Here is a 20,553-nt window from a genome sequence, read left to right on the forward strand (position 1 = left end):
AAACGTGTGAACTGTTTGAGCGACGGGTCGTAATTTATTCAAGGGGTTTTCCTCCATTCCCATTCATGCCAGTGCAAACAAATGAGCCTGTAGAACAAAAACCTTCCAATCCTCCAATGTGGTTCAAAGGAAGAGGGAAACGAATGACAAGAAACAGTTTTAGCTTAAACAACGACAAAAATTGCATGATCATGATTTGTGGTGTAATAAAACAAATTACCTGCTGCAGCATCAATTTTGCTCATTTCTCTTCTACTCAAACGCCCGCCGTAGTATTAAAACAACTACACGTGTACACGTTTACATAGTGTAAAAATACAGGGAAATCAAGCAAATTCAATTGATTTCTGGTTCGATAAAAATTGGAACCACGATCCCTCTGTTGCGGCCCGACCACCAGTTTGTTACTATCAATCAATTATACTAATTGCCTGCACGTTTTTACTTGCGGTTGGCAGGCACCAATTGATGTACAAGATCCAACAGAATGAGTGATGCTGTGAAGTGTCATGGTGGAATGTGATTTTAAATTGAATCCGCTTGGAAGGCGTTAATTAGATTGTGAGTTATAAATAATTTATCACGCTGCGTGATCCACGTGATCCATCATGAAGTGATGCAATTGCACTTCATGTGACAGATTATTGCAGACATCTTCCATTCCTGATTTGACGACATGTCATACGTGTAATTGGTAGTCTCTCGATTCAGTGAATGTTCATTTTTGCTATAGATCAGATATGTCAAACTGGTGGCCCGCGGCCCGCATGCAGCCCCTGAGGGTTCTGCGTGTTACGATGCTATGATTAATCCAATATATATTTGAAACGTAACACAGATGCTGAACGATATTCGACGTAGATATTTCGGCCTGCATATGGGTGAACAAGTGACCCGCCAAGTAAATGAGCTTGACACATCTGCTATCGACAGTCAGAACTCAATAAATGACTATTTGTTTAGTTGATATAGGTAGGCAGTAGGCTTAATAGCTGGCGAACGATTATAAAGTTAAATAATTAAACAGTTTACAGATATAGGATTTCCTTAACCAAATCAACATCGAAGCTATCATTAATAATCCGTTAACAAGCACTTCAATGTTGTTAATTATACGTAGAATAGTAGTTCACTGAGTCTCAATCAGTAGGAATTAAACTGTAGGTTTATATGGCATTGGCTCACATATTATAGAGGTATAGTATAGATGGTTGACTATAGGAATAGAATTTTTAGAATTTAAGGCATATTTTTGTAATTTGGAAACCAAGAAACCACTTTAATCAATTCACAAATTAATATGATGCATCGAAACATTGATTTCATTGCACCTTAAATGTCACATTGTATGTCACACGCTGACTCATGTGTTTATTGACAAAAAAGTCTTTAGATGACACTTTTAAGAACATATGGGAAATAGATTTGATAATCCATGATTTATAATTCATCAAGATCTGATTTATTGAGTTAGCATGTATTCAATTGGACAGAAATTGAAAATATTGAAAGAACTGAGGATCTACGCATTCGCCTAAAATTAAGATCAAACAATGAAATGAACTCGACAGCGTCTGTTAGGTAAGTGAAACCCACCTGGATGCTTGAGTATTCTTTTTATCTTTCCTGGAACTGTCCCGCGAGTTCGTTGATAAGGTGGAATCGTTCCGATTCAGTGTCAGTGCCTGTTGGACACCGCATCTAACTAACGATAGAGGTTTTAAGGTCACACTGTAACGATGAAAAGGAGTTTAAAAAAGTGATACATTACATTCCTGGCAACTTAGTTATGGTTTCCTGCCGTTGCTTACCTTGCTTCCTTCCGTGGCGAACCGTTTCGACTTCGAATCGTCGCACTTTTATTTACAATCACCGTAGCGGTCACGTTCAGGCTTTCCGGTGGGGTTGCATTTACCGCCAGGGCATCGGCAATGCTGGATGGAGCATAGCCAGAGTCGTGGTTTCCGTTGGGATCGGACGGTACCTGTTGCGTTGTCGCAATTTGTGCCACCACACTAAAAGTAGACGTCGAGAAGCTTTTGCTAATGATAAACCGGTTTCGTTTGATTAGTGTTGGTGTTTATTTGAAGGGCGCCGTCACACATTTCCCGTACATTGAGGTGACTAATAATCCTTTGTAGGCCTTTTCATTGAATACATATACCGGCTAACATAAACGTACAGCGTGTTAGGGATTGAAATATCGATTTCAGAGGAAAACACTTGAATGTTTAACATTTTTTTTAAGAATGTCGAGTCTTTGTTTTTTTCAATTGCGCCACGATTGAATTCTCCATTTTTGTAAGATGGAAGTTGCAAATAAGTTATTTATATGATTTTTTTTAATTATTATCTATCCAACAAATTTTGATAAGGTACGTAACAATGAAACAATCAAATGCTACAAAGCAACTATGGCCTGGTATATTTAAGATTAATATTAATGGTTTCCAATTTTTTTCAACATCGAAAGCTATTTTTACCACATGTGAGTGTATACAGTGCAGATATTGGCTAGTAAACGTTGGGCAATGAGTTATGATATCACTTGTTTGGTAAACGGCTAACATATAATAGGCAAAGGCATATTTTGATTGATAAAAAACAAAGATATGTGTATATATCTGGAACAAAGTATTACTTTACATTCTTTAAATTTATTAATATTGATACAGGACCTAGCATGTTTGGAAAATAAGTATATGCAAGTAAACTAACATTTTAAGAGGAAATACTGAACAAAGACAACTCACGAATGTATAACAAAAGAACAAAAGAAAACGATCGATGACACATACTTTCCCGCCTCCTCCACGACCGTAGCCAACATAAATTCAGTTGATTTATCGTTCACAATCACATGACAGTCGTCAATGTCAGGAGACCTGTGAAACGGCCAAACGAGAAATGGGTTATCATCCTGTGAGAAAGTTGAGGCGATCACAAGCAAAACTCGTTCCGTGTACGGAACGGTTTGCAAGCGTTCACACGATGGATGATTAATCAAAGCAGTAAGGACATCCAAGCTCGAGCAGTAGCAATGAAACTCACAAGAACAAGATCAAGCATGGCCGTTCGAGCACATTAGAGTACAAATGCTAGAGCAAAACGAGCCCTGAAAAGTTTACAGCATTCGCAAATAGGCAGGCACGTAGACAGACAGGCAGCCAGGCAAAGGTCGAACAGGTTGCAACTATTCGCATAAATGCGTTGTAATAAAAAAAAAAACAGTACAACAAAATGATAAGCTTGTTTAAATCAAAAGAATGAAGAATGCATATAAAAGTATCGATCCAATTTATGTTAACAAGTTTTGTAGTTGAATCAATCAATCCATGCAATCGAATTCAACACTGTTGGCATGGTAACATGCCATAAAACATGCAATAAACAAATGTGTCAAGTATGGATAAACGCAAGCACGTTAAACTACAAACTTCAGTTTGAATCCGAGTACTAAATTTTCAAATCAATAATATTATAGATTCTACGATGTATGCTTATGAGTTTAAAAAAATAACTCCATCAATTGAAGAAAAGGTATTTAAGATTCTTGACAAAATATAAATGAATGAGTTTAGAGCACTTATTATATTGTTTAATACACCTCGGTATTATTTTTGATAATCTTATTATTTAGAGTCAGTGTGAACAGTAACTTAAAATGCGGTACCATTAACAGAATGCACTGAATGCCAAATATCCCTGATTCTAAATGAAAGAACGAAATATACGAGCATCACTACAGTGGAAAATTACATTCACTCGGACACAAACACGATTTGCATGAACCAACAAGCAAGTAAATACATCATACAGATATATGTACATCAGAACTCATGCACATTCTAACGCCTTTGAATAAAAACAACAGCCAATTCAGCAAAAATCCATAAAAACAAAACAAAAAAGTACAATGCACACAAATCACTACTCCAGGACGAGTGCAGAATTTGAAATTTATGATCCTATACGTCAAAAATAAACGTCACACAACGCTCAGGGATGCAGATTCATGCACATACACATACTAAAACAAAACAAAAAAGTGCTATCCACTGTTCACTGTGGATGTGTCATACCACTTACCCGGCATTTTCGTCGTCTTCCTCATTGGAGCCGGAAGCCGTGTTGGTGGGCCGTTCCTCGTCCGGAAGGATCTTGGAACCGCTTCGCGTACTGCCGTCTAGTTGCGTTTCCGCTAGGCGTTTTGTTTGAGCAATGTTCTCGATGATGCTGCCACCGGCGGTGATCTCCGAGAGGTGCGGCTTCCGGGCGGCTCGCTGCTTTTTCGCTCGCGTCCGCAATGCCTGAAAGCGGGCAATTAAACAATCAAATAAAAATGCTGATCCCAACACGGTCGAGGATTGTCCTTCTCTTTTTCTACTGCGAATTGTTCAAATTTGAGCGTTTGGTGAAGCTATTTTGAAAACGAAGAAAACACTTTTAGGCGAGGCTTAGAGATTAGTAAGAGGGAAGAGAGGTAGTGACTCTTTCAGAAATATGTGATTCATACAAAGGTTTTCTATGCCATACTTTGACCGAGGTCCGCAGGAGTTTCAAAAAACACGAGGAATAAATTGATCACCAATTCCGTTTGAGGCCACATTACTTGAATCATTTATCAAGGTTTTTCATAATGATAATATGTGATTTATAGTTCTCTTTCACTCCTACATTTACTTATGTTGAAATATGTTACAAATTAACAAAATAAACTAAATGAAATCAACCCACCCGTCAATGTGACGGGTTCCGTAGAGATAGGTATACCACATATGTATCCGAAAATCTATGAAAGTTATGGAAATAAAATTTATGCTACAAACTATATTATGATAAATTTACGAAAAGTAAAAACCAAGATTAAACAAAATAAATTTGTAGTATTTCACTTCAAAGTTTAAATTCCGTTAAATTGACGGGTTGCGTAAACCTAGAGTGAATCATATAATAAATCTAATTTGGCCTTCAGCTTGATGTACTAGCCATCATGAGACGTTTCTAAATAAATATGCATTACTTTAAGTTTATACTGTTAAAACCCGATTCAGTTAAGGTAAACTAATTGGCTAGCAGTTTAAATATGCATGTGCTAGATACACTTGCTTGCATAAAAACCTCAAGCAGTATGCAAAACCTTTATTATTATATCATTAAAACATAAACAGAGATACTATAGAATCGCATTTAAAGATGTGTTGTCTTCTTTTCAAAGTATTGACGTTGCAAAACGAAGTGCATCGAAGGCGGATCGAACAGAATTTACCTTTGCATTATTGAACACGTCACACATACTACCATTTTCTAAAATGGCATGTTGCAAGCAGCACACACGCTTTAGCTGCACCTGCACTATCACACTCTTTAAAATACCATTTTCCCTCGACCGTAGTTTTATTCACGAAACACGCGAACACAACTTTGTCGTAGTTTCGTGTTAAAAGTTCTCTCAATACGTTACTAGTTCCAACAGGATATGGTGTGCTAACTTTGGTGATGATGAAATCTGCCGCCCTTGTGGTACGCACATACATACATAAGCAACGTACATGCTGCCAACCATAGCGTATAACAAATGCACGCGATAATGAAATTCTTCCAACGAAGCTATTACCGCTCATTAAAGCAACAAGCGCGAGCGAGGTTCTATTTGTCGTGTTTGACATGTTTAACTACTATCCGGTTTGCATTCATTCTGCTGCTGCTGGTGCTGCTGTTTCCGTCCCATAGTCTAAGTAAGCAACCACCGGATGATGGAATAAACGCAAGTCATCCCTGCTCAATCCGGCACGCCGTCGACGGCAAACTTTATGGCATGAATATTGCACACCAAAACGAAGACTAAATCATTCGCCATGGCGCTTTATCTTGCCACAGGACTGTACAATGCAACAGACTTAGACGGGCGTGACTTGGCAGACTATGAAACCCGGAAGCGTTTGTATGGCTTGGCAGTCAGTCGGTTGACATCGGGTTAAACTTATTCCATAACGGCTTTTCCTTTATCTTAAGTAGCAAGGCGCAAGCACAATTACACGAACGTATGCATATGCTACAGTATTGTTAACCATACTAAATTGAAATTTTATTATTCATGAACTATCATCAGCTCATGAATCGGACGAATCCGTGCGGCAAAATGTTTGAGTTGTAGATATAGTGAAACAGACGCACATTAATCCACAAAATGACAATTTAACGGCTCTAAACAACATAACCTACCTTATGTACCGGGTTTGAAGTAGTTGTTGATTTTCAGACAACAAACCATACCACACTCAGGCATCTGGTTAAAACTTAAATTCAGTGTTTGTGTTTGTGCAAGCAGCTCAAGCCGATAGGACTTTGCTATAGCTAAAACAAAAAGATGCAAACTGTATCCACAATTGGTCGTACAACTGAAGTAAAGCGACTAATGCGATAATGAGTTTTTCATACATTAAGCCAGAATTCCATATATACATTAAGCCAGAATTCTTTACAAGTATAATCATCACATCTTATTTCTGCATAAAAATGTTGTCAGTACATTACAGGTTCTCATAATTCTAGAACACCCTATTGACTCTTTCTTACAGAAAATTAACTTTATGTAAGGAATTGGACTCTACCCAATAGGAATAGCACCCTTTTAAACAAATTGCTACAATCACGCTTCCCCAAGAGCACAACTGCGTTTAAATAAGCCTTCAGGTAATTTTTAAACACTATTTTCGGAACCTTGAACAGATCCACGAATTCGATGAAGAATGTAAGAAATGGATCCCACATTCACACACTAGTTCATGATGCCAGCCATTGCTTTGCACTCGTTGAAAAATTGAAATAGACAAACTACAAAAAAACTCCTTCAGCATGGTTGTTATAGGGCTATGATTTATAAATTATGACAAACAGTCCTTTCAAATGTCTATTTTTTGCTCTCTTACACGTTGCTTTCGCTCAGCACCAATAACAACCCTGCCAAGAAGCGTTGCCTTTTACCATTGTCCAAGCAAATCGTATTATCGCGAACGGTGGGAGAAAAAACAGCAACAGCGTCTGTTTCTGCCAGCATCATGTTGGATGTGAATTTCCATTTCCGCCAGACGGTTCCATGAGCGAGCTTTCTTTGCGATTTTCCCCACCCTGGATAAGTGATGTATGATTTGTGCTCACGTTTTGTGTATCTGTTTTTGCTCCACTGTGTTTCTTATTTTATTCTACCAGCTGTTTTTCATTGGCGCATAATAGTAGCGAGATATTTGCACACAGGCCGCGCCCCTCGCATCCCAGCCAAGGGCAATGTTCAATGGCGGCCTGTCATATTGCTGACGGAAAGTTCATTTGTTTGCGTTGGTTTGGCGGGCAGCAGGTTGTTTCCAGCGTTCGCTTCGGTTATGTTTAATGCTCGATAGCAGAGTATTGCTCTATCTATTTGCCTGCAGTACCCGACCACACACAAGCACTGAATAGAGGGTATAAAAAAGAGGCGGTAAAAAAACACAACCATCACGACGGACGTGAGTAAAAAGTCAAACGAAAAATTGCCAACAAATAAACACGTCTACCGTCTGTTTGGTGCTGCGGTTTATCTCTGTCAATTGTGTTTGCGCTTATTTTCACATTTGCCTTTTTCCCTAACGCCATAAAGTGCAAGTCGTAGCCGCAGACCGCACAAGAAAGTGAAGTGTTTGTATGCGCTGTGACTTTTCCGCCTTATTTTCTTTTTTTAGGGGGGTTGTTTTTTTTTCAATTTGGTTTGAAAACTCATTTTTTATATTATTTTCCAGCTAACGCCAGCATGGATATTCATTTGAATGCCTGCAGCGTGTTGTTTGCGGTAGCAAAGTCAATAAACCTATAAGCAACGTGCATATTTAAACGCTCTTAGCATACCTTTATTCAATAATAAGATACACAATCGAGTTTGCTGAAAGAAATATTATTTCCACTTACCTTAAAAATATTCCAATATAAAAAGACCATTATGATACACGGGATATAAAAGCTAGTAAGGGAAGAGTACACTATAAAATCGGTATTGTAGAATACGCAGAGGTCGGGTGATCGGTCTTGCGTATTGTTCAGTCCCAGCACTATCGGCGATCCGATCGCTGCCGATATTGCCCACACGAGAAGGATCGTCAAACACACCCGGCGACTGTTTTTATGTTTTGCGTACTTGATTGGTTGTGTTACGGCGATGTATCTGGAAAGATAAAAATAAGTAGCAGCTTAGTATTCTTTTTTCAAAAGATAGCCCCATTGATTATACAAAATATCACACTTAACTCTGAACTCATTTTTTCTGGAACTACCTCTATAATTGAATTTAATCCAATCAATTTGTTCTACGACCATTCTGAAAGGTGAATATTGGTTTCCACATTGCTATGTCTACCAATATTACACGTGTAACGTCTGGTTTAGCCTGCCATCGAAGCGACAATTCAATTCGTTTGAATGTATAACTAACGGTATGATACATACCACTTCTTCAAACGCTCTACATGGATTGCAACATTCTCTCAGGAATGTTATCGTGTACTATGGTTTTCGAAATGAAATATTGTTCACAAAGGGTACAAAGCAAAGGGTGCAGGAGATGCTACGCCTTCGGGCAATTCGATAAGTGGGAAGCCCATTATATCAATCATATGACTATAGATAAACAACAGCTATGTTCCGGTGGCTGGGACCACGCTCGTGGACGTATCATTCCGAGAATGGAAATATCATTCAATTTTCTTTGCACACTATGCCCGCAAGGTCGATAATATAGGATGAGGCATGCACATTCTCAATATTTGCTCATGATTCGATGAAAGCGAACGCATACTTCCTCGTCTGGGTCACTCATACGACGGGTATGAAATGTGACAAATTGGCTTTGAAACTGATGAGAACTTGTGTAGCACACGAAGCATTGTTTTAGCTACAATGATGATTGGAATTCTATTTTCTCCCAAAAACCGTCGTTGGAAATGGGAGGCACTCCTACAAACACACGTTTTGGTCTTCAGCCGGCAGATTAGCATAGGCAAGAAGTATAATCCCTTTTCGACGTGTACCAAGAAATGTTCGTTTTCTATGTGTACAGGAGCGCCCGGGAAGCGCTCGGCAAACACTACATTGCGGTTGATTCGTTAGTCAGCTTTAGAAGTGCTCCGTGTGGGCGTTCTGTTTCATCGCTACCCACTTCAACCTGCCTCAAGGTGAGAACGGTATGTTGAAAGCCTTTCTGGAACGGCATTTGAAAATATCTCAAAACCGCTATGGTTTCGTGAGATTGTGGTGCATCGATGGGGACCTGTAGGCGCCGGTCCGGTTTGTGTGGGTGTTCAGTTTGTTTGTCACCACACCGCAGACCGCTCTATCGATGCCAAAGGTGAGCGTTTCTGATCCTTCCATAGTGGTTCTTTTTTGCCTTCCATCAGTACGTTACATTTTCATCCAAACTCACTGCTTCCAGATATCACCCGGGACATGAAAAGATGGGTTGTTGGAGTCTCTAGTGTGTGTATGTGTGTGTGAATATGAAGTCATCAATCACCTGCCGGAAAGTTGTAATTCTCAGTAAAGAAAAGCGGCAACAATACATAACCCAGAAGGGCAAAACAGGGTTCCGGTCCGGAGCCGACAGGGTTTTTAATCAAGTTGACCGATTGATTTATATGGCTAGCGTGGTCGGTAAGTCCAGGATGTATCGTGTTTTGCAAATTCAGAAGAATCTCACGCCAATGTACAATGGTTTTACCGTATTGAGTGTGGAAACCTGTTGAAAGTTGTATATTTCTAGCAAAAGAGCGGATTCGTGCTTAGTTTATTAATTGAATTTCTGATTAAGTGACTGTGCCAGTTTAGTTGATCATACAGTCTATCATTAGAATTTTGTTTTTTGGCTAATGCAACAAATGGTCAAAAATGTATGGAAAAAAGAATATGTTCATGGTAAACATAACAATTAAAATATTTATAACAGATATCGTAGATTAAAAAGCATATTTTGCTTGTTAAACTTTTTTTTACAGTTTCTTAAAATATTATCTCTTTTTATATAACTAGCAAAGTTGTGCAAAATTTTAATATTCATAAAAATCTATTGAAATGCTTGAAACACTAAAAATTGATATAAACAATGTACAATTGTTTGCATGTTGAAATAATTCTCAGAACATATTTTTTTCTCTCAGCTACCATACGCTTGTTGTGTTACATAAAGTTTGCACAATAACGCGACCATAATTGTGTTGTACATTGCAACTTGTTACAGCATTGATGCCGTAATGCGTAATGCCTAAACTTTAGTGCTTTAATAAATTTCGTTGTTTCATCGCAAGAACAAATCACCGAATCTTATGATCGATCCATAACATTATCGTAAACTTTATCGTAGCACGGACAGTTTATTGCAAGATTATGGTTTGCCAAAGACTTTGATGAGGACTAAGACATAAGAAAGAAAATGAAGCAGTTGAATAAGTAAGTCAAAAGATACACAGCGACAAGCGTATGGATTGGTGCACGAAGGAATGGGATAGGACGACACATTCGTTCGGATGCACGTGCATATCTGGTTGCTCAAAATTGGATGCATCGTGCAGGCGTCAAGTTGGATAACTACATAACATGGGCATAAAAAATGAGCGTCTGTTTTCCCAAGCTTATTTAAAAAAGTCCATCTCCATCTGTTCATTCGCCAAAACTGCAGCAAGCCAGCTGCAAACGGGGAGGATGCCATTTATGTTTTGCATTTGACAGCCTTTGCTCAAAGTTTTATTGTTTCTCCTGCTTCGTCGACTTAATAAATACCGAACAGGGCTGAAAGAGACGGTTTCACAGCAACAAACAGATAAAAAACAACCAGAAAAATGTATGCATCCGTTTCGGGTGAGCAAGATAAAAATGCAACAAATTTTATCTACAAATAGTACACGCTGCCACCGTGTGGATGCCGCGCTTATCCTCAGTTTGGTCGTGCAGCACGATTTTGTTTCAAAATCAGCATAATCTGTAACTTTTACGAGCGAATCATTCCATGCACAGCTGCATCGCACAGCGCAGACACCAAACTCTGGCATAGTGGTGCTTTTTTGCAGCATGTTCTGCTGTGACTAACGCTAGTGACGCACGAAACAGGGAAGGAGTAGAGGGGAAAAGGATTATGCAGCATTGTAGCAACAGCTTTGACAAGTCGTGACATTTTCCACGATCCAACGGCGATCCAGCGCATACGCCTCGAGCTGAGGAATTATTTCAATTAGTCCGATTTATCTCGTCCGACCTTCGAGCCAGAGACACGAGTGGGGAAAATATTATTTCGATCTTTAGGTTCTCTTTTGGAAGGGGGTTTTGTTTTAATGGTTATCATCATACGTGTGTGACCCGTTCCTGCAGCAATGTAACGGGTACATGTTCACAGGTTTGGCAAGGTGAGGAATGGATTTTTATTTCGTGTTCAACCTGCCTGAATTGTGCAGCCTGTGGAATGTTTCATATGCAATTGCCATTTTGCCTTTATGGCATGTTTTCACATTTGTTAAGCAAACAATGTGAAGTACGCATTGTGACATTGTTGAGACACCAAATGTTGCAACAATTTTGCGGTGTGTGAGTTACACGATTTCGTGGCTTGAAGTGTGTAGCATGAGAACGTTTGTTCTCTTATACGATACGTTACGACATTTGTAATGACGTGTTTGAGGGAGATTTCTATGATTCAAAATATTTGATTGTTTTTAGCATTGGCATGTGCAGGTAAATCTTTCGGCCGAATAGTGACAATTTGTTTGTGAAGTATTTTCCGAGATAAAAAAAAAACTAATACGTTTTTTTTCTCTCTCTCTCTCTCTCTCTCTCTCTCTCTCTCTCTCTCTCTCTCTCTCTCTCTCTCTCTCTCTAAAAATCGGTGGTAAATTCGGAAATTTGTTAAGATCACTTTAAAAGCCTATAGCATTCTGGGAAGCATGTACATTGTTGACCTTTGCACATCGTGATCGATGTTTGTAGTTGTTTGTTTTTCGTCAGTTACTCTCCTTCGCCCTACGCCAGGAGGAGAGTGCATCAACTTACTGCTTACTGCAGGACAACTCTCATTTATAACACCATTTGCATACCTTTATTTGCTCCATTAGATTGGTTCGCGTATTTTTTCCATGTCCTGCGTGGAGACCTTGCAAAGTTCATTTGAATGAAATTGAATTTCGACCATCAAGGACTAGCGCACCCTGGGGGGCTTACTGTGCAGCTGATTGGAATCAATATTTTTTCCCTCAATTCTGCTGCCATCCGCACACTGTAAACCAATGCAACAGCGGGATAGTTGTTTTGAGATGAAAATGGCAAATGTTGACTCAACTTGGTACACCACCTCCCATCGCTCAGCACCAAACGGGGAATGAAAAGGTTAATTAAATACAACCCCACGCCCGGGAGCATGGTGGTTCGCTTGAACTATGAAAAAGTGGCTACAATGCAGCAAACAAGCGAACACTAGCAATAATAGCATTGTGCAAGCACGTGTTAAAGGATACTAGACAAGCGTAGAAGTGCAATACTGGCTGAGAACATTCCGACGCCGTTTTCATTTTCAATGGTAAAATTAATCCTTACATTTCTCTATTCCAAAGGTCAGCTATGTTATGTACATTTTGCGAGGGAAGTAAATTATGTAATTAAGTAAACTATTTGATTCATACCTAATTATACATAAAACAATGGGCAGCTGCCAGTGTGGGTTGGTACTAAGTGTCAAGAATTGTATAATTACATAACGTTACGGATGACCTATCGGCAATCACACTGTTTCGTTGATGGTAAAAGAGTAATTGTGTGGAATGAAGCGCAAAAAGGATTACATGTTGATGATAGTGCTAATAAGAATATTTGCTACTTCCGTTTAGCATCAATGCTATGAAATATGTGTGACCTGTCTTGCATTACACGCTGTAAGTAACTTTGAAGATTAATTTCTTTGGATGTCTTAAGAGTTTCCGCCACTTCCATCACTTGGGGTAGATCTACTACTAGTGGTGCAATTTGTAGTGGTACAGAAGTGTTTAAATGGATTTAAAGAGTTAGGAATGACAATTTCTTAATATTTGATAACAATTATGTTAAAAAAACTAATAATTGATAACAACGATATGAGTATCGTTATGAAATCCTAAGGATTTTGGAAAAATGTTGATACCTTTCACAACATAATGAATTTTTCGGTCACTAAGAAACGAAATGGTAACAATTCACTTTTAATTCCTTTGTGTAGAAATAAATATCATAAAAATGATACCAGTAAATTAAGTTTATTTCACTGCTTTCATTTATACGAGCTTTTTTTAAGTGAAAACGTAAAATACGGCACATAAAAAGAAATCAAATAAATGCTACGTAATAAACTGCTGGTTGCTATTATTAGCAACAAAATCTCTTCTTTTAAACGATATATTCCAATTTTTTGGGTTTTGAAATTACCTAAACTTGCACGGCATTCAATTTGAACTGTTACGCATTGTACGTACAAAAACCCAATGCTGCCAGCTGGTGTTACACGAGCCGTGGTTTTGCTCGCTATGAAACTGTTCCCAAACATGCTTCATAACAATTCAGTGGCACATGGACACTTCACACTCAAGCACACCAATACGTTCGTATCATGCACGAAGGCAAGGCACTGCGTCGATCGGTCCTTGTTTAACATTTTAATACAAATTTTAAATTAAATTTTTCCTCCCATAAACCGCCCATTACCGGCATCGTCCACAAACGTTCGATGTGTCATTGCACGAGAAGCTGAACGGCAGGATGATAATATTGAGCCATCCCTTTTGCAAAAACATGCGCTGCATTTTAAAACAAACCCTTCCGATGTGTTCGCTAGTATCATTTTGGTTGCAGTCGTCCCGAACCCTTGTTTCCAGAGCTCTCGTGCCGATAACTGTTGAAATATTCAAATTAAATATTATAATGAAAATACGCATCGAATACATGCCGGTTTCAAAGGCACCAGAATTGCCATATAATCAGGAATGTGCTCTTGCTTTGAATGAAGGCAAGCGAAACATTGACACACGTTTCCAAATAAAAATGAAAGATTATCTTCTTGTCAGTTTTCGGAACGAGAAAAGCACAAAATTAGACAGTCGTAGAGCATTGCTTCACAGGTGCACGCATTTGTGCGGACATGTTATGCCTATAGATAGGTCTTACTCTGAAACACGGGTTAACAAGCATGTTGATGAATATTTTCTTTATAAGGTTTTAAGATGAAATTTACTTTTCCTAGACTTGGAGGAGGACATGGAGATATGTATTTCAGTGTAGTCGTAGAACTTCTTTACTGGTTATATAAATTGTGTGTCTTTCAACCTTTGCACAAACCAGTTTTAAGTACAACTTCGCTTGCGTTTCGTCGGTGCCATTTCATTTTGTTTGTGTTGCTATATACAACATCGCATGAAAATGGTTTCATTTCTCTCAGGGGATCGTTTTAGTAAGTTCAAAGAGTATAACGACCCCTTTTGTATGAGCGATTAGAGAATGCCGCTAGGGAAATTGCATCGTAGATAATCATTTGATAATCAATGATCCAAAATAATTATTTACCTATCAATTACCTTCACCATCCCACCTTGCTCTTTGAATGAATAGATTCTCGGATCTATCCTGCGGTATATACTGCACCGGCACACAAACAAACAGGATGAGGGACGATTATTGCAGGTTGCTGTGAGATTATGTATTAAATTCGCTGCAACTGAGCGAAACATTACCGTCTCACTCACTGGTCATTAGGGCTATGTGGCTAGTTCAATCGAATTTTCTGAGCTTAGTTGAATACGCTCCATAGGAAGCACTATGCTGTGAGCCGATGCTTTGTGTTATGAACATAATAAATTGATATTTACAAACATAGAATTGCAATCCAACCGAACGTATTATCAATTATGTCAATCAAAACATCATTTAAGATGAATTAAGCGCAGCATAAGTTTCAACTCAAATAGCGAAATTTTATGAATGGGATTTTAAATTCAAAATTTCAATAATATATTACTGCTAAAATTTCAATATATATATTATTGCTCAGAAACACTCGTTGGAAAGCTATTTTCTATCATACTAAACGGTCTAGTGTATTGTAAATAATACAATTTGATAATTTAGGAGTGTGTTTTGTGTCAGAGACTTCGTTTTTGTTTTAGTTGTTGATTTCTCTCTCTTAAATGATTTATTACTACTCAAATTTGTGACAAAACGTTACAAGGCAGGCGTAAAAAGAGATATCTTGTCCAAGATCTGACAAAGATAGTAAAACTTATAAGTATTTACTTAAAAGCGTGTGAAATTTCATACGTTTGGTTACTAAGGTATACTCTTTTCTGTATAGAATAAATTTGCTTTCCGATAATCCGAAAGAGCAGTACAATTATTTGAATGAATTGGACAAAGACAGCTTCGAAAACCTACCTATAGACAAATTATATGGAATTCTGTCGCAATAAATCAAATGATTAATACGAATCCAACCAAAACTCAACGAAGATAAGATTATTGCAACCGATGCGCAATATATTTGTTTGAAATGTAATGTGCGTTTGCACTTTCCGTCGTGCTTTTCTAGCATAAAACGTGACGCAGTATAAAACGTAGTGGTTTCCGGTTTTGATAATCTATATTTCCAGTGTATCAAACGTTGTAACAAATAAAATAAAAAATATTTGTAACGATCAATATTTGTCTTTTAAAACCTAGCCTAGCTAAGCAGTTATCGGGTCGATTTTGTATACAATAAATATCTAAATATCCAGATATCTTACACTTCAAACGATTTATAAGCGATTAATTTCAACGGCGTTACTTGAAACAGCTTTAAAACACTCTTTAAATAGCGCTTTGCAGTACTTACCTGTCTATTGATATTGCAACTAAATTAAATATCGACGACGTTGAGCATATCACATCCATAGCTATGTAGAAATCACAAGCAAAATTTGGCAGCGTCCATGCACCGTTCACCTGTGGAAGGGAACAAAAACAAATAGATAAAAACGGTTAGATTTAGAGGGCAAATAAATTAAGCACAAAGCGTCGAGATTTGGGGAGCTCCAGCCGAAAGAAAGTTATCCCATGTTAAATAAATCAGGACACATGAATGACTAAATGGGCTCTTAAAAGTAAATTTTATGGATGAAGCAAGCGCAAAAAAGCGATCCCCCAGCCTCGTTTGCCAGTTGACCCATTTCCCATAACCTTATGCTCAAGAGAGCACTTCACCAAGCGGACTTGAGTTCGCCTCGCAAGCACACTAGCAAAGAAGAGTCTACTACGGTCGAGTGTAAAAGAATGAATGTTTTATGCAAAGTTCATTTTAGGGTTTCGGCACCCACAAAATGGAAGGTTTCAATCGATTCGTCTACCAGAGACCGGTCTGACCGTAGGCCCACATGCTGGCAATGGAGGCTATCTGTCAGCAGCGGAAAGTAATTATAGTCTTCCGACCCGTTCAAGGATCTCGACGCTGCATCGATGTTCCCTGCCGACAACGATGCTTTTAAGCTGACGAATTTGACTGCAGCGGCGCCTTTGCGGTGCTTTGTTTGTGCTTTCTCGTCACGTTCCAGCCAAGTCACTTTTGTTCTGGACCGTCTCATTGCGCCAAGAACTGCAGGCGACAGACAGGGCTTGTTCGTGAGTTCACCCGACACTCGGTTTATCCACCCCCGGGGGAATTGATAGGAAATTAATGTCCTGGGCATCCGATGCGCCTACCGACGTCGGGAGACGTGCCTGCACTCAACTAATTTTGTGACCAATTTTTCATGCCTACAACACTGGTCAAGCAGCGTTATTTACGTGGCTTATAGGCAGTGTCTGGTGAAACCATTTTTGCTAATGACTAACGTTCCGACTGGGAATAAGCAGAAATTACGTCTCAATATTCTTTGTGTGAGCAAACTCTTTGATTATAAGAAAGAAAAAAGGGTTTAAAGCTATAGTGAATATGTTACATCAGAGCAATGGTTACTTCCAACGAAATTTTGCAATACCGATCTTTGTTGTTCTGCAAAGAAGCTTTGCTTGATAAAGAATTCTTAGAATTGACAATATTTTTTGATAGTATCAATTTTGTTTCGATCGATAGGTAAGATTGCTATTATTTCAGCGTAAAACCTGTTATTAAAAGTGTTACAAACGCTTCAATGAACTCACACATTCAATCAATCAGTGTTTGTCTTTTAAAAACAAATCGAACATATTTTAAACAATAATGACAATTTTCAAACATGTGTTAAAGTTTCACAAATATTAACTAAATATTTTATTAATTTTTATAGAGAAATTAAATCATCCTGCTTAAAATTAACTTTTATAATGAAGTAAAATCATGTGAATATCATACATTGTTCAACGTACACGAAACACGGAAAACCCAATCGATTATAACTGGTGTTTTTTATCTAAATTTGTCTGCTATTTTGTGGTTGAAAATGCCATGTTATCTACAACTGCTTAGCTAACACAAACATAGTCAAACCACACCCATAAAAAACAAATGTTATTCTTGAACCAGCCAGTGTTTTGTACCGGGTTTTTGTAACTGATATAATTCAACTCTTGAATTCAGATTATCCTTTATCATTAGAATACATTTATATTTATTTATCGCATTTTATATTTATCGCAAACAAACTACACTTCCAACTACATTTCCGAATTTTCTGTAAACAAAGCAGAGTTTATCATTGTTGGCCCTTACGCACATTTTGATCCGTTAAGGCAAACGACATTCAAATACAAAACGACGCAAAACGACCATTTTGACAGAGCTAATGGGTACCTTTTTCCTGCACAGCTTTCCAGCATTTTCCATAACACTTCAGGCAAGGGATTTTCCTCGAATCCCATTTACCCACGGCACACGGTTTAACTGATTTTGGAAAATCGTTTCCATTCTCGTTGTACACGCAGCGTTCACTCATGCGGCAAATGGCCTACAGAATTGTGGTTACCGTGCGAAATGGGTCAGAGATTTAGCGGCGAACGTTTGTGGCTCAACCCAATAGTTCGTTTGTTCTTTGTCGCTACGGCCAAACGTTGTCTTATGAGCTGCTTCCGGGCACATCCATAATTCTGGCCAGCAAGTGCTCGTTGGTCTGGCGAATGAAAGATAAACCTGCCACACCTGCCGTTGACCAAGCAGTTTCCGATTGCCCTCGCTAAAGTAGCTACATAGGAAACATGAACAAGGTGCAGAACGAACCTTAAAAAAAGCATTCAGTTTCGTTCAGTAATCCTGTCAGTTTTTCTGTACTCTGTGCTGAGAAAAGTTCACACAATCACACACACACACAAACAGACCAAACGAAAACCGCTGGTGCACGCCGTGATTGTTCGCATGAGTGCCATTCCGAAATGACACGAGGGGCTCTAGTAATCGATCGTTTCGGCTAAACCGCCCGTAACTAATGGCACCATAATTTCCCTCGAGGAACGAATCCGAAACACCGATATCTATGTGCTTTTGCAGAACGCACTCACAAACGCGAGGTTAGCCATGGCTCTGGAGATCTGGAAAGTAGCCGGAAACGGGTAGCCGGAATTCTACCAAGATACAAGACACACACAGGACAATGATTCGCCTGAGGAAGAATTGGAAAGATCACGTGAAAAAAAAGAGGAAACAACATCTACAGCGCTGCAGTGAGTATATCTTTTTGAAGGGAAAAAACATCTTGCTGTTCTCCAGTGTTACCCGCGTGAGTCAACAATTCCCTGCAACGTCTGCTAAGCAAGTGACCCCGTAGGATCTCCTTGGGAGTGTAATTGTTTGCCAGCTTTTAGCATCGAGTTTCGCATCTTGCGTCTTGTGTTCGGGAAAATATGGCAAACATTTCCCCACCCATCACCTGCACACACGTGCGAAGCCGTCGTGAAAATGGCTGGCTTTGGAAAGGAACTGTACCACCCTCCCCTCCTCGAATTCGCACCGTTCTTTTCGCTTTCGCATCCTCCAGACAATGCGCCTGATGGACAGCATTACGCGCGTAATCCAACGCCTCTATCGTCTGATCCAATACGATATCAGCAGGTGTAATGATTAGGACATGAGCTTTTTTTGCCAACCCAGTTCGCCAAATACCACCCACGGTTAGCAAACACACATTTCTTCTCGCTACTGCTGCTGCTGCTGCTCTATCTAAACATCCCCGGGGAAATGTTTGGACGAAAATCCTCGATAACATCTCGGACGTAATCATCTTTGGAGACGACCGAGGAATGACCAGAAGCGAATTTCGCGTATCCGTTTGCGATAACATTCACACCCTACGGTTCTTTCCTACGTGTCACCACGTGTCCACACTTGCCTACATTTCATGATGTGATATTGTTGATGATGTTTAGCATCTGGAAGGCGCCGAGAGCTGAGCATCCACCATCAATGCCGGAAGGGGGATTCTGCTTGACCGGGTGTGGTTCGGGCTTGGTAACAGCCATCAATATTCGGTTCCTCCTGCGGACTGACTGGTTGGTACCATTTCCCAGAGGCGGAAGACGCGGGAAATGAAAATACGTGGATTACGTAGGGAAATTTAGTGGTGCGATTTATGGAATACGAATCCACGCTGGAGCCTTTGGCGGGCGAATTGGCAACATAGTGTGCCCGCTCTGCTGCTCGTTATCGCTCGCACACCCGAGGTGGGCTACGAATCGTAATGTCATTTGGTGGATGATCCTTTAGACCAAATTTCGCTCTGTGTGCTATCCGGGCACCTTGCCGTTACGAGTAGGGGGCTACTGGCAAACCTATACCTCCCACACGACGAATGGAAGCATTGCGAAATGGTGTACAAGTCGTTAATGTCAGTGACGCCCTAGTAATCGAAATGAGCGATAATTTGTGAAATTAGTTCCGCTAGGTCGCTAGGATTTGCCGATATGGTATGATAAGGCGATGATCTTTAGGATTTTGGTTGATGATAATGGTACATGTCTGATGTACTTTTCATCTTTTGTTAGGTGGTACAGCACAACAATTTTTATGTGAGCTTTTTCAGTCATATAAATAGATTTGTTAAAGCACTTGATAACCACAACTTAATATACTCCACTAGTAAAGTAACATTATGAAAAATTCAATTTTCACATCGATGAAACTTGAATTTTATATTTCCTAGAATTGTAATTTCCAGTGTTTATTGAATCAAGTCATCATATAAATAATAAACACACTTTAAAGACAATAAATCAACGATAATATAATCAGAACATAAATCACTCGGTTTCAGTGGGCGATTCGTATAATTAATCAGTGCCAAAGGTTTGTTCAGCAGAATGATAGAAGGCAATATATAATTTAATATGCAATTTTATTTGCATGTTCATAACCTTTAAACTTTCACTAAAGAGCCTGAAAAACTTTAGATACATATAATTCCATATAGCTCCAAGTGTCCCATTGAGCTGAAATTGAACAAAAAAACATTCTCATCACTTTAAGTTGAAGCTTTGATTCAGATATCTGCTACACTGTTCACGACACTTAAAAGCTTAAAAAGCTTTAAATAC

At 39.0% G+C, this 20,553-nt stretch overlaps 1 protein-coding gene across 3 annotated transcripts in view; it reads right to left on the reverse strand.

The window, feature by feature from the left end:
• The window catches only part of LOC1274598 (dopamine D2-like receptor), a 130,623-nt gene that overhangs the window by 11,849 nt on the left and 98,221 nt on the right, over positions 1 to 20,553 (reverse strand). The window contains exons 4-9 of one of the 3 annotated variants that reach the window (XM_061643933.1): positions 15,893 to 16,002; positions 7,942 to 8,194; positions 4,090 to 4,310; positions 2,799 to 2,885; positions 1,812 to 2,015; positions 1,597 to 1,731 (exon numbers count right to left, since the gene is read on the reverse strand). In XM_061643933.1, coding sequence (XP_061499917.1) covers positions 1,597 to 1,731; positions 1,812 to 2,015; positions 2,799 to 2,885; positions 4,090 to 4,310; positions 7,942 to 8,194; positions 15,893 to 16,002 — 1,010 coding nt within the window. Of the gene's footprint in view, positions 1 to 1,596; positions 1,732 to 1,811; positions 2,043 to 2,798; positions 2,886 to 4,089; positions 4,311 to 7,941; positions 8,195 to 15,892; positions 16,003 to 20,553 lie in introns of all 3 variants that reach the window. The other 2 variants (XM_061643931.1, XM_061643934.1) reach the window with 2 other exon arrangements.

Source organism: Anopheles gambiae, chromosome 2 (genome assembly GCF_943734735.2).
Source record: "Anopheles gambiae chromosome 2, idAnoGambNW_F1_1, whole genome shotgun sequence".
NCBI classification, from domain to species: Eukaryota; Metazoa; Arthropoda; class Insecta; order Diptera; family Culicidae; genus Anopheles; species Anopheles gambiae.